This window comes from Chelonia mydas, chromosome 13, assembly GCF_015237465.2.
Source record: "Chelonia mydas isolate rCheMyd1 chromosome 13, rCheMyd1.pri.v2, whole genome shotgun sequence".
NCBI classification, from domain to species: domain Eukaryota; kingdom Metazoa; phylum Chordata; order Testudines; family Cheloniidae; genus Chelonia; species Chelonia mydas.
Genome location: NC_051253.2, coordinates 37,941,478 through 37,954,885, shown reverse-complemented (window position 1 = coordinate 37,954,885; position 13,408 = coordinate 37,941,478). Strand labels below are relative to the sequence as shown.

At 45.3% G+C, this 13,408-nt stretch overlaps 1 protein-coding gene across 4 annotated transcripts in view; it reads left to right on the top strand.

The window, feature by feature from the left end:
* LOC102930792 (cytosolic phospholipase A2 gamma) overlaps nt 1-13,408 on the top strand; it is a 49,796-nt gene that overhangs the window by 17,654 nt on the left and 18,734 nt on the right. For all 4 annotated transcript variants that reach the window (XM_043527107.1, XM_043527106.1, XM_027824576.3 and 1 more), the window contains exons 9-11: nt 3,645-3,701; nt 4,191-4,247; nt 13,124-13,186. In XM_043527107.1, the coding sequence (XP_043383042.1) occupies nt 3,645-3,701; nt 4,191-4,247; nt 13,124-13,186 (177 nt within the window). The remainder of the gene's footprint in view (nt 1-3,644; nt 3,702-4,190; nt 4,248-13,123; nt 13,187-13,408) is intronic.

Sequence of the window (13,408 nt, the reverse complement as noted above, 5' to 3'; positions counted from 1 at the left end):
AGATCTGCTGATATCAAGGGTAGTGACCCTGGGAAATGTGCAGGTCATAGTGGATGGCTTTGCTGCAATGGGATTCCCTAACTCTGGTGGGGCCATAGACGGAACCCATATCCCTATCTTGGCACCGGAGCACCAAGCCTGCGAGTACATAAACCGCAGGGGTACTTTTCAATAGTGCTGCAAGCTCTGGTGGGTCACAAGGGACGTTTCACCAGCATCAACGTGGGATGGCCGGGAAAGGTACATGATGCTCGCATCTTCAGGAACTCTGGTCTGTTTCAAAAGCTGCAGGAAGGGACTTTATTCCCAGACCAGAAAATAACTGTTGGGGATGTTGAAATGCCTATATGTATCCTTGGGGTCCCAGCCTACCCCTTAATGCCATGGCTCATGAAGCCATACACAGGCAGCCTGGACAGTAGTCAGGAGCTGTTCAACTACAGGCTGAGCAAGTGCAGAATGGTGGTAGAATGTGCATTTGGACGTTTAAAGGCGCGCTGGCGCAGTTTACTGACTCGCTTAGACCTCAGCGAAACCAATATTCCCACTGTTATTACTGCTTGCTGTGTGCTCCACAATATCTGTGAGAGTAAGGGGGAGACGTTTATGGCGGGGTGGGAGGTTGAGGCAAATCGCCTGGCTGCTGGTTACGCGCAGCCAGACACCAGGGCGGTTAGAAGAGCACAGGAGGGCGCGGTACGCATCAGAGAAGCTTTGAAAACCAGTTTCATGACTGGCCAGGCTACGGTGTGAAAGTTCTGTTTGTTTCTCCTTGATGAAACCCCCCGCCCCTTGGTTCACTCTACTTCCCTGTAAGCTAACCACCCTCCCCTCCTCCCTTCGATCACCGCTTGCAGAGGCAATAAAGTCATTATTGCTTCACATTCATGCATTCTTTATTCATTCATCACACAAATAGGGGGATGACTACCAAGGTAGCCCAGGAGGGGTGGTGGAGGAGGGAAGGAAAATGCCTCACAGCACTTTAATCACAGCACTTTAAAAGTTTACAACTTTGAAATTTATTGAATGCCAGCCTTCTTTTTTTTGGGCAATCCTCTGTGGTGGAGTGGCTGGTTGGCCGGTGGCCCCCCCACCGCGTTCTTGGGCATCTGGGTGTGGAGGCTATGGAACTTGGGGAGGAGGACGGTTGGTTACACAGGGGCTGTAGTGGCAGTCTGTGCTCCAGCTGCCTTTGCTGCAGCTCAACCATACACTGGAGCATACTGGTTTGATCCTCCAGCAGCCTCAGCATTGAATCCTGCCTCCTCTCATCACGCTGCCACCACATTTGAGCTTCAGCCCTGTCTTCAGCCCGCCACTTACTCTCTTCAGCCTGCCACTTACTCTCTTCAGCCCACCACCTCTCCTCCCGGTCATTTTGTGCTTTCCTGCAATCTGACATTATTTGCCTCCACGCATTCGTCTGTGCTCTGTCAGGAGGACAGCATGAGCTCAGAGAACATTTCATCACGAGTGCGTTTTTTTTCTTTCTAATCTTCACTAGCCTCTGGGAAGGAGAAGATCCTGTGATCCTTGAAACACATGCAGCTGGTGGAGGGACAGCGGTATTTAAAAAGACACATTTTATAAAACAGTGGCTACAGTCTTTCAGGGTAAACCTTGCTGTTAACATTACATACACAGCACATGTGCTTTCGTTACAGGGTCGCATTTTGCCTCCCCCCACCACATGGCTACCCCCTCAACCCTCCCCGTGGCTAACAGCGGGGAACATTTCTGTTCAGCCGCAGGCAAACAGCCCAGCAGGAACGGGCTCCTCTGAGTGTCCCCTGAAGAAAAGCACCCTATTTCAACCAGGTGACCATGAATGATATCTCACTCTCCTGAGGATAACACAGAGAGATAAAGAACGGATGTTGTTTGAACACCAGGAAACATACACTGCAATGCTTTGTTGTACAGTGATTCCCGAGTACGTGTTACTGGCCTGGAGTGGTAAAGTGTCCTACCATGAAGGACGCAATAAGGCTGCCCTCCCCAGAAACCTTTTGCAAAGGCTTTGGGAGTACATCCAGGAGAGCCGCAAATGCCAGGGCAAATTAATCCTTTCACATGCTTGCTTTTAAACATGTATAGTATTTTAAAAGGTACACTCACCGGAGGTCCCTTCTCCACCTGCCGGGTCCAGGAGGCAGCCTTGGGTGGGTTCGGGGGGTACTGGCTCCAGGTCCAGGGTGAGAAACAGTTCCTGGCTGTCGGGAAAAGCGGTTTCTCCACTTGCTTGCTGTGAGCTATCTACAACCTCATCATCATCATCTTCTTCGTCCCCAAAACCTGCTTCCGTGTTGCCTCCATCTCCATTGAAGGAGTCAAACAACACGGCTGGGGTAGTGGTGGCTGAACCCCCTAAAATGGCATGCAGCTCATCATAGAAGCGGCATGTTTGGGGCTCTGACCCGGAGCGGCCGTTCGCCCCTCTGGTTTTCTGGTAGGCTTGTCTCAGCTCCTTAAGTTTCACGCGGCACTGCTTCGGGTCCCTGTTATGGCCTCTGTCCTTCATGCCCTGGGAGATTTCGACAAAGGTTTTGGCATTTTGAAAACTGGAATGGAGTTCTGATAGCACGGATTTCTCTCCCCATACAGCGATCAGATCCCGTACCTCCCGTTCAGTCCATGCTGGAGCTCTTTTGCGATTCTGGGACTCCATCATGGTCACCTCTGCTGATGAGCTTTGCATGGTCACCTGCAGCTTGCCACGCTGTCCAAACAGGAAAGGAGATTCAAAAGTTCGCAGTTCTTTTCCTGTCTACCTGGCCAGTGCATCTGAGTTGAGAGTGCTGTCCAGAGCGGTCACAATGGAGCACTCTGGGATAGCTCCCGGAGGCCAATACCGTCGAATTGTGTCCACAGTACCCCAAATTCGACCCGGCAAGGCCGATTTAAGCGCTAATCCACTTGTCAGGGGTGGAGTAAGGAAATCGATTTTAAGAGTCCTTTAAGTCGAAATAAAGGGCTTCATCGTGTGGACGGGTGCAGGTTTACATCGATTTAATGCTGCTAAATTCGACCTAAAGTCCTAGTGTAGACCAAGGCTTAGTTTCCTTTTATCGTTTCCTACTGGATTTTTTTTTAAAAAAAGGTCAAAACTGATATTTAATATTTCAACTTTGACAAAGATTTCAACTTTGACAAAGCCACATTTTCAGAGAGGAAAAAACGTTGGTCAAAACGTTTAAATCAGCTCTAGTTTTATATATTTTAAAAAAACCATAATCAATAAGTCAGTAAGTCAAATGGGAAGTAATCAGATCTAGATGATGGTTTGAGTCATATGAACAGAGAGAAATGGATATATAAACCACTCCCACTCCAAGTGTCACTTTGTTCCCCTTTAGTTCAACCACAAATAGAGGTGACATCAACTTCTGTAAGTGTCCCAAGCACCTCTAGAGAAGGACACTGTGCCACACTAAGTGGGTGTTCAACATGGGATAATGATAAGATAGAGATTTAGTGACAAGATTGATGGGGAGTAGACAGAAATAGATGTGGTATAATTTCATCAATATATTTTTCTCCTAAATCTTTGCCGCCTAAAAGTTGTGTTCTAAAGGACTGAATTATTGTCAATGTATTGTGAAATAACTGACTCGCCTAATTGAGGTTGTTTTTTTTTTCAGATATATTCTTTGGCTTCTTTAAGGGAGAAAAAGAATCACATTCACCATCTAAAGAAAGTAGGTCATTATAGACCATGGTCACTCCAATGATACAAGTGGAATTACTTACCAGATGTGCCTACTGCTGATGTCTATAAAAGGCCATTCCCTTCCCCTCCCCTGGGGAAAAATACTGGTTGTTCACTGAAATACCAGAAATAAAAAATATTTCACTAACAGTTTTCTAAAAAATGATTGTTTTTATCAAAACCAAAACAAATTTACTGAAAAAAAATCAGTTTTCATATTCTAGTCACTCATGAAAACAATAGAAATATTCAACCCCCAGAAATGTTTCTGTGCAGAAATTTTATTTTGTTTACTTTTGTTTTTTGGTTAAAAAACTATTTCAGCTAAAAAAATTGGATTTCCTCTAATTTCTACAAATTTTGTTCCTTTTGAAACTTGAAAATATTGACTTGACCGTGATCTTTGTAACATGAATTGCTTCCTAGTTGATTATGTGATTGTCCATGAAATAACTGATAATCCTAATGGCATTTTCAGGTTGTCCAGAAGGAATAGTCGAGGGGTTTCCAGCACCCACCCTTGAACCTGAAGCTGGTAAGTATATACATTTGGCTGCCTGTTTTGTTCTGCATCGTTAGCCAATAGTTGGGGTCTTCAGGGCCATGTTGTTTGGGGGAGGAATAGATGAAACAAGTCAGGTAAATCATGTCTCCCTGAACAGAGTAGAAACAAAAAAACGAGCAGTTTCCTTCCTCAGAAATCCCCAAGTCTGCCACTCAAAGAGCTCTGTGCCCAACCAGCTCAATCTCTGTGCTTCCTTTTCACGGTCATGCTCACAACTCCATCTCTTGGCCTTCTGCCTCTCTGATACCCAGCCTTCAACAAATATCATAGCCTTTGCATGTACAACCAGGGAAACCATGGTATGCATGGATGAAATCTGACCTGCCATAGGAAATACTCTCATTGTTTGCATTTGTTTCACTAAAAGGGTGTAATTGTAGAGATGATTGGGAATTTTTTTGACAAAATAGTTTTTTGTTCCTGAAAAATGCCACTTTGACAAAACTCAAACTGTCAATTGGAAAGTGTTAATTTCGATTAACACCCCAACTAAAAAAGCTGGAAAAAATACTTTGAAATTGATGAAAAATCCTGTTTCAGCATACTTTAAACTAAACAAATATTTTTTCAGTTTAAAAAGCTTTTCATTTTGAAAGTGAACTTAATTTATACTAAGGAAAAGGATTAACATTATTTAAATGAAACATTTCAATTGATCAGAACTGATTTTAGGGGTGAGGTATGTCAGTTTGCAAAGCATTTTGAGATTTGACTATTTGAATCAATTCAAGACAGGCACATTTTGGAAATCTCCAAAATTTTTGTGGAATGGGAAAACCATTTCCTACCTAGGCTGATTTATATGAGCCTTCTGAGTCTGAAGTATGCATAACAGGCCCACTGGCATGGAAGAGGTCTGTGAATGTCTTCAGATCAAATACATACCAGATGGCAGTCATTAATATGTTTCAGTATAACAATACATTCCTGGAAACCTGTAACTCTCTTTACAAGAGTAATGTTGGTTCTGATTTTTACCTGAATTGGGCAAATTGTGTTGTGAGTATTGGTTATCCATTCCAATAAATATTAACTCTCACATTCTCTGTTTGACAAAGGATCATAGAATCATAGAAGATTAGGGCTGCAAGAGACCTCAGGAGGTCATCTAGTCCCATCCCCTGCTCAAAGCAGGACCAACACCAACTAAATCATCCGAGCCAGAGCTTTGTCAAGCTGGGCCTTAAAAACCTCTAAGGATGGAGATTCCACCACCTCCCTAGGTAACCCATTCCAGTGCTTCACCTCACTCCTAGTGAAATAGTGTTTCCTAATATCCAACCTAGATCTCCCGCACTGCAACTTGAGACCATTGCTCCTTGTTCTGTCATCTGCCACCACTGAGAAAAGCTGAGCTCCATCCTATTTGGAACCCCCCTTCAGGTGGTTGAAGGCTGCTATCAAATCCCCCTTCACTCTTCTCTTCTGCAGACTAAACAAGCCCAGTTCCCTCAGCCTCTGGTCGTAAGTCATGTGTCCAGGCCCCTGATCATTTTAGTTGTCCTCCGCTGGACTCTCTCCAATTACTCCACATCTTTTCTGAAGTGGGGGGCCCAAAACTGGATGCAATACTCCAGATGTGGCCTCACCAGTGCCAAAAAGAATAATCACTTTCCTCGATCTGCTGGTGATTAACCTGAAATCCTTTTGAGATCAATTTGAGATTTTTTTGAGCCAGAAATACAGATTTTAAAAAGGAATTTTTTTTTTCCTTTGGGGCTGCTGGAAAGGAGGTCCAACTGAAAGCAGCTAGTTTTTTCTCTGCTTTGGGGCCAGAGCAGAGACAAAAGGGGATTATCTTTGTGAATTGCAGGTTTTCTTTGCCTGGAGGCAGAGTACTTAACCTCCTGCAGGGAAATTCACAGTCTTCGCAAACCAGAGGTTTTTTCCCCCTAAAAGTAAATAGGGGAGTGTTCTACCCATTTGCCTGGAGACAAAAGTGGTAGGGTTTTTTTTTTAGGATTTTGATTTTTTTTTACAAGGAGCACAGATTTGAAAAGGAATTTTTTTTTCCTTTGGGGCTGCTGGAAAGGAGGTTTCCAAGGAGTGGAGGTTTTTTGCTTTGATTTGGAGCCAGAGCAGAGACAAAGGGAATTGTCTTTTTCTGTAGGCTGACAATCACTATCAGAGAATAGGTATCCTATTCCAGCAGGGCAAAATTTTACAAGCCAAGTTTTGTTTGTTTTATTTCTAACCCTCGGGTGTAAAGTTAGTTAAAAACAGAGAGGTAAAGATGACAGACACCAAGGCACTACACAAATTGGAGTTAGCCAAACTGGAGACAATGAAAGAAGCCGAAAAAGCTCTAGAAGCTGCTGACAGGAGAACAATGGAGGCAAAGGACAAAGAGATGGAGGCAAGGGACAAAGAAATGGAGGCAAAGGACAAAGAAAGGGAGGCAGCGAAAGAGGCAGAACAACACCAAGTGTCTGCTCACAGGAGAGCTATGGAAGCAAGGGCCAAAGAAATGGAAGCAAGGGCCAAAGAAATGGAGGCAAGGGCCAAAGAACTGCAGGAAAAGGAAAAAGAGAGGAAGCATGTGGAGGAGATGGAGAAGATAAAGGCTCAGCAGAATATACCAACAAACCCTAGCAATCCTTCTCCAGGTACCACTTCCCATCCCAGAAAGTTTCCCAACTACGAGGCAGGTGATGATACTGAGGCCTTCTTAGAAAACTTAGAAAGGGCCTGCCTTGGGTACAGCATCTCTACCAACCAATACATGGTAGAGCTAAGGCCGCAGCTCAGTGGACCCTCAGTTGAGGTGGCGGCTGAAATGCCTAAAGAACACATGAACAAGTATGAACTGTTTAAATCCAAGGCGAGAGTCAGAATGGGGATCATACCCGAGCATTCTCGTCGGAGGTTTCAGAGCTCTAAGGTGGAAACCAGACGTATCATTTACCCGACATGCCTACCACATTGTGAAACATTGGGATGCCTGGATATCAGGAGCAAGTGTTGAATCTCCAGTAAATTTGCCCTTCCTAATGCAAATGGAACAATTTTTAGAGGGTGTTCCTGAGGAAATAGAAAGATACATCCTAGATGGGAAGCCCCAAACTGTAATCGAGGCAGGAGAGATTGGAGCGAGATGGGTGGAGGTGAATGGCAGAGAAGAAGAAAACTGGTCGCAGTTGGAGCGGAGACCAGAAGGGACAACCCCAGATCACACGCTATTACCGGGAGCCGCCGAAGGCCCCACCTACCCCCCAAAGAACCCTCCAGACACCTTATCGTCCCACCACCCCATTCTCCAGCAACCCACCTTACGCCAGTGACCCGTCAGCTGAACGATGTTTTAAATGTAACGAGCTGGGGCATGTAAAGGCCAACTGCCCCAAGAACTCCAACAGATTACAGTTCATTGCACCGGAATCACACCAGAGGTCCGCAGACCCAGATACCGACCCAGATACCCTTGGAGCGGTGGGAAACTGTGAGTGTGGGCGGGAAGAAGGTCACCGCGTGGAGGGACACCGGAGCACAAGTGTCAGCTATCCATGCTTCCTTAGTGGACCCCAATTTAATAAACCCAGAGATCCAAGTGACGATTCAACCCTTCAAGTCCAACTCTTTCGATTTGCCTATAGCCAAGTTGCCTGTCCAGTACCAGGGCTGGTCAGGAAAGTGGACTTTTGCAGTCTATGATGATTGTCCCGTCCCCATGCTGTTGGGGGAAGACTTGGCCATCATGTGAAGCGGGCCAAGAGGGTGGGAATGGTCACCTGCAGCCAGGCTAAATAAGCCGTGAGGCCTAGCTCTGTTCCGGAAACTTCTATCAGGACGTGGTCAGAGGTGATGGACCCGGACCCCAGGCCAATGTCTGCAACAGCAGTAGTGGATCCAGTCCCAGAGACCCAGACGGAACCAGTCCCAGAACCAGAACCAGCAGAACAACCAGCACCCAGACCCATTGCCAGCACTGAATCCAGTACTTGCAACCTCAACACCAGAGGGCCCCACCGAACCTGAACCAGCAGCAGCCTATAACCCTACACAAGAAACTCAGCCAGAGCCTGAACCCCAACATAGTGTCCCAGCGGAGAGCGGTTCACAGTCAACGGAAACAGCCCCATCCCTTACATCGCTTCCAGAGGGACCAAGCATAGGTCCACAATCCAATGAGGAACTGATGTCTCCAGCATCAAGGGAACAGTTCCAGACCAAACAGGAAGCAGATGAAAGCCTCCAGAGAGCTTGGACGATGGCACGGAGCAACCCACCGCCTCTCAGCTCTTCTAATCGATCCAGGTTTGTTGTAGAAAGAGGACTTTTATACAAGGAAACTCTTTCTGGTGGACACCAGGAAGACTGGCATCCTCAGAGATACTTGGTAGTTCCAACTAAATACCGGGCCAAGCTCTTGAGCTTAGCCCACAATCATCCTAGTGGCCATGCTGGGGTGAACAGGACCAAAGACCATTTGGGGGGGTCATTCCACTGGGAGGGAATGGGCAAGGATGTTTCTACCTATGTCCGGTCTTGTGAAGTATGCCAAAGAGTGGGAAAACCCCAAGACCAGGTCAAAGCCCCTCTCCAGCCATTCCCCATCATTGAAGTTCCATTTCAGCGAGTAGCTGTGGATATTCTGGGTCCTTTTCCAAAAAAGACACCCAGAAGAAAGCAGTACATCCTGACTTTCACGGATTTTGCCACCCGATGGCCAGAAGCAGTAGCTCTAAGCAACACCAGGGCTAAGGTGTACCATATTAATTCTCTAAAGCCCTTTTATTCCAGAGAATTAAAGGTTTGTCAGTTTACAGCCCAGGGAGGAGACAACGCCGAGTGGCCTGAAGGTGTCTACTACGAAGGGAAAAGTGCTGCTGGTGTGGAAGAGGTGAACCTCTCCATGACCCTTGGGCGTATGCAGCGACAGCAGATCAAGGAGCTGTGCACTAGCTACGCACCAACGTTCTCAGCCACCCCAGAACTGACTGAACGGGCATACCACTCCATTGACACAGGTAATGCTCACCCAATTAAAGTCCAACCTTACCGGGTGTCTCCTCAAGCTAAAACTGCTATAGAACGGGAGATCCAGGATATGTTACAGATGGGGGTAATCCGCCCGTCTGGAAGTGCATGGGCATCTCCAGTGGTTCTAGTTCCCAAACCAGATGGGGAGATACGTTTTTGCATGGACTACCATAAGCTAAATGCTGTAACTTGCCCAGACAACTATCCAATGCCACGCACAGATGACGTATTAGAGAAACTGGGACGGGCCCAGTTCATCTCTACCTTGGACTTAACCAAGGGGTACTGGCAAATACTGCTAGATGAATCCGCCAAGGAAAGTTCAGCCTTCACCACACATCTCAGGCTGTATGAATTTAATGTCCTCCCTTTCGGGCTGCGAAATGCACCGGCCACCTTCCAAAGACTTGTAGATGGTCTCCTAGCGGGATTAGGAGAATATGCAGTCGCCTACCTTGACGATGTGGCCATATTTTCGGATTCCTGGGCAGACCACCTGGAACATCTACAAAAAGTCCTTGAGCGCATAAGGGAGGCAGGACTAACTGTTAAGGCTAAGAAGTGTCAAATAGGCCTAAACAGAGTGACTTACCTTGGACACCAGGTGGGTCAAGGAACTATCAACCCCCTACAGGCCAAAGTGGATGCTATCCAAAAGTGGCCTGTCCCAAAGTCAAAGAAACAGGTTCAATCCTTCTTAGGCTTGGCCGGTTATTACAGACGATTTTGTACCACAATACAGCCAAATCGCCACCCCACTGACAGACCTAACCAAAAAGAAACAGCCAAATGCCATTCAGTGGACCAAAAAGTGTCAGAACGCCTTTAACCAGCTTAAAGTGACACTCATGTCTGACCCTGTACTAAGGGCCCCAGACTTTGACAAACCATTCCTAGTAACCACAGATGTGTCCGAGCGTGGTGTGGGAGCAGTTTTAATGCAGAAAGGACCTGATCAAGAATTCTGAGAGGGAAATGCAGAAAGGACCTGATCAAGAATTCTGAGAGGGAAAGCAACTGGTCAGTCAGTGAAAAAGAATGTTACGCCATTGTCTCCGCCCTGGAAAAGCTACGCCCATATGTTTGGGGACGGCGTTTCCACCTGCAAACCAACCATGCTGCACTACAGTGGCTTCATACCGCCATGGGAAATAACAAAAAACTTATTCGGTGGAGTTTAGCTCTCCAAGATTTTGATTTTGACATCCAACACATCTCAGGAGCTTCTAACAAAGTGGCTGATGCACTCTCCCGTGAAAGTTTCCCCGAATCAACTGGTTAAAATCATCCTTGAGATGTGGAAAATATTGTTAGTCTTTATGTACTTGGTAGTATATTTAGAGGTGCATGTGTCTTATTAACTCTGTTTTTCCTAGAGCTCCAGGAAGAAATCCCAGCCAGCATTTCACCCTAGCTGAGATTTGGGGGGACGTGTCATAAATATAAAGGGAAGGGTAAACCCCTTTAAAATCCCTCCTGGCCAGAGGAAAAATCCTCTCACCTGTAAAGGGTTAAGAAGCTAAAGGTAACCTCGCTGGCACCTGACCAAAATGACCAATGAGGAGACAAGATACTTTCAAAAGCTGGGAGGAGGGAGAAAAAACAAATGGTCTGTGTCTGTCTGTATGCTGCTTTTGCCGGGGACAGAACAGGAATGTAGTCTTAGAACTTTTAGTAAGTAATCTAGCTAGGTATGTGTTAGATTATGATTTCTTTAAATGTCTGAGAAAAGAACTGTGCTGAATAGAATGACTATTCCTGTCTGTGTGTCTTTTTTGTAACTTAAGGTTTTGCCTAGAGGGATTCTCTATGTTTTGAATCTAATTACCCTGTAAGGTATTTACCATCCTGATTTTACAGAGGTGATTCCTTTCTATTAAAAGTCTTCTTGTAAGAAAACTGAATGCTTTTTCATTGTTCTAAGATCCAAGGGTTTGGGTCTGTGGCCACCTATGCAAATTGGTGAGGATTTTTACCAAACCTTCCCCAGGAAGTGGGGTGCAAGGGTTGGGAGGATTTTGGGGGGAATGACGTATCCAAACTACGTTTCCCAGTAAACCCAGTTAAAGTTTGGTGGTGGCAGTGGAAATTCCAAGGACAAAGGGTAAAATTAATTTGTACCTTGGGGAAGTTTTAACCTAAGCTGGTAAAAGTAAGCTTAGTAGGTTTTCATGCAGGTCCCCACATCTGTACCCTAGAGTTCAGGGTGGGGAAGGAACCTTGACAGCTGGCAATGTACCTACTAATATAGCCCAATATGCTGTTAGCCTTCTTGGCAACAAGGGCACACTGTTGACTCATATCCAGCTTCTCATCCACTGTAATGTCCAGGTCCTTTTCTGCAGAACTGCTGCTTAGCCAGCCTGTATCAGTGCATGGGATTCTTCCATCCTAAGTGCAGGACTCTCCACTTGTCCTTGTTGAACCTCATTAGATTTATTTTGGCCCAATCCTCCAATCTGTCTAGGTCACTCTGGAACCTATCCCTACCCTCCAGTGTATCTACCTCTCCCCCAGCTTAGTGTAGAGGGTGCAATCCATCCCCTCATCCAGATCATTAATAAAGATTTTGAACAAAACCAGCCCCAGGATGATGGCTAAAGAAGAAACCATTTTGTAAATATAGAATTTTTTATTTATGGAATTCATTATGGTGCTAATCAACAAACTAGACCTTGTCGTGTGTGTGTGTGTTTGTGAAAAATAACTGTTTGATTAAATGGAATTATTTTAAATATATAACATTTCTGTTTTCATTGACATTTTGGGGATATTCATAATAATGTCCCCGACAACCCAAACTCCCCACACCCTAATTTTGCAGCTAAAACTATTTAAAAATAGTTTTGACAGAAAACTTTCAAACAGCCCTCGAGGTGATGTGGCCATCTCGGCAGACAATGAGGAAGATGATATTGGGGTAGAATTTTGGTCCAACCAGAAGTGGATTAATGAATGTTTTTGTGAGACAATAGAGGAAGAGGCTGCAGTAGTTGAGAAGAGAAATAATAAAGTTTGGACACTGAGGCTTGGTCTTCACTAAGAGGGCGGGGGGATTGATCTAAGTTACGCAACTTCAGCTACATGAATAACGTAGCTGAAGTCGACGTACTTAGATCTACTTACCGCACTTCATTGCGGTAAGTCAATGACTGACACTCTCCCATCGCCTCTGCCTGCGCCTCTCGCCCTGGTGGAGTACCGAGAGTGCTCGGCAGTTGATTTATCGCGTCTAGACTAGATGCGATAAATCGACCCCTGCTGGATCAATCACTGCCTGCCAATCCAGCGGATAATGTAGACAAGCCCTGATTGTAGCCATGTGGACACAGAGGAAGGGATAATTTTTTTTTCAGATGAAAAGTAAAAAAAAAAAAAAAGGCAAAATGTGGAGACATCCCAGACTAGAGGTAGGGAAGGAGGGGGAAGAATCTATCCTGAGGCATTTCAACTAACAACTTTGTCCTTGGGCTACTTGACAATATCTTCATTGTACTCTGTGTGTTGTTTCTTAAGCTTTGTCTACACGTCTACAGATGTTAAAATGGCACAGCTATGGCACTGCAGTTGTGTCACTGTAGTGCTGTCTTGTCAATACTTCCTGGACCGATGGAAGGGTTTTTTCCATCATTGTAGTTAGTGTTCCCCCTTGAGAGGAGGTAACTAGGCTAATTCTTCCATCAAACTACCTGTGTCTATACTGGGGCTTACGTCATTTTATTGCATCTCTCAGAGGTGTGAATTTTTCACACCTGTGAGTGAAGTAGCTAAACTGACCTAGGTTTTCAGTTTAAACTAGCCCTTAGATGTTTATGTTATTGTCTGTGGCTGTGTGAAATGACTGGAAATCCTTATGACATTTTCAGGTGATATGGAAGGTGCATTACAGTGTGAGCCAGCAGGATCTGCACCAGGTGGCTTTTCACTAGGTAAGTGTATATCTTCCTGGATCTCTCACCCTGACCTTACAGTTGTAACTGCTTTTATGTTCATAGCATTCAAACGGAGAAGTTAGATTAAAAATTGCATAATTTTGCTCCAAGGTTGCGAGGTATCACCATGTTTTTCTGAAAATGCAGAACCTTTCCACACAAGAAACAAAAACAGAGAGAGAAAAAGCAGGCTGCTCGTTAAGGCAAGCTAGCACAACT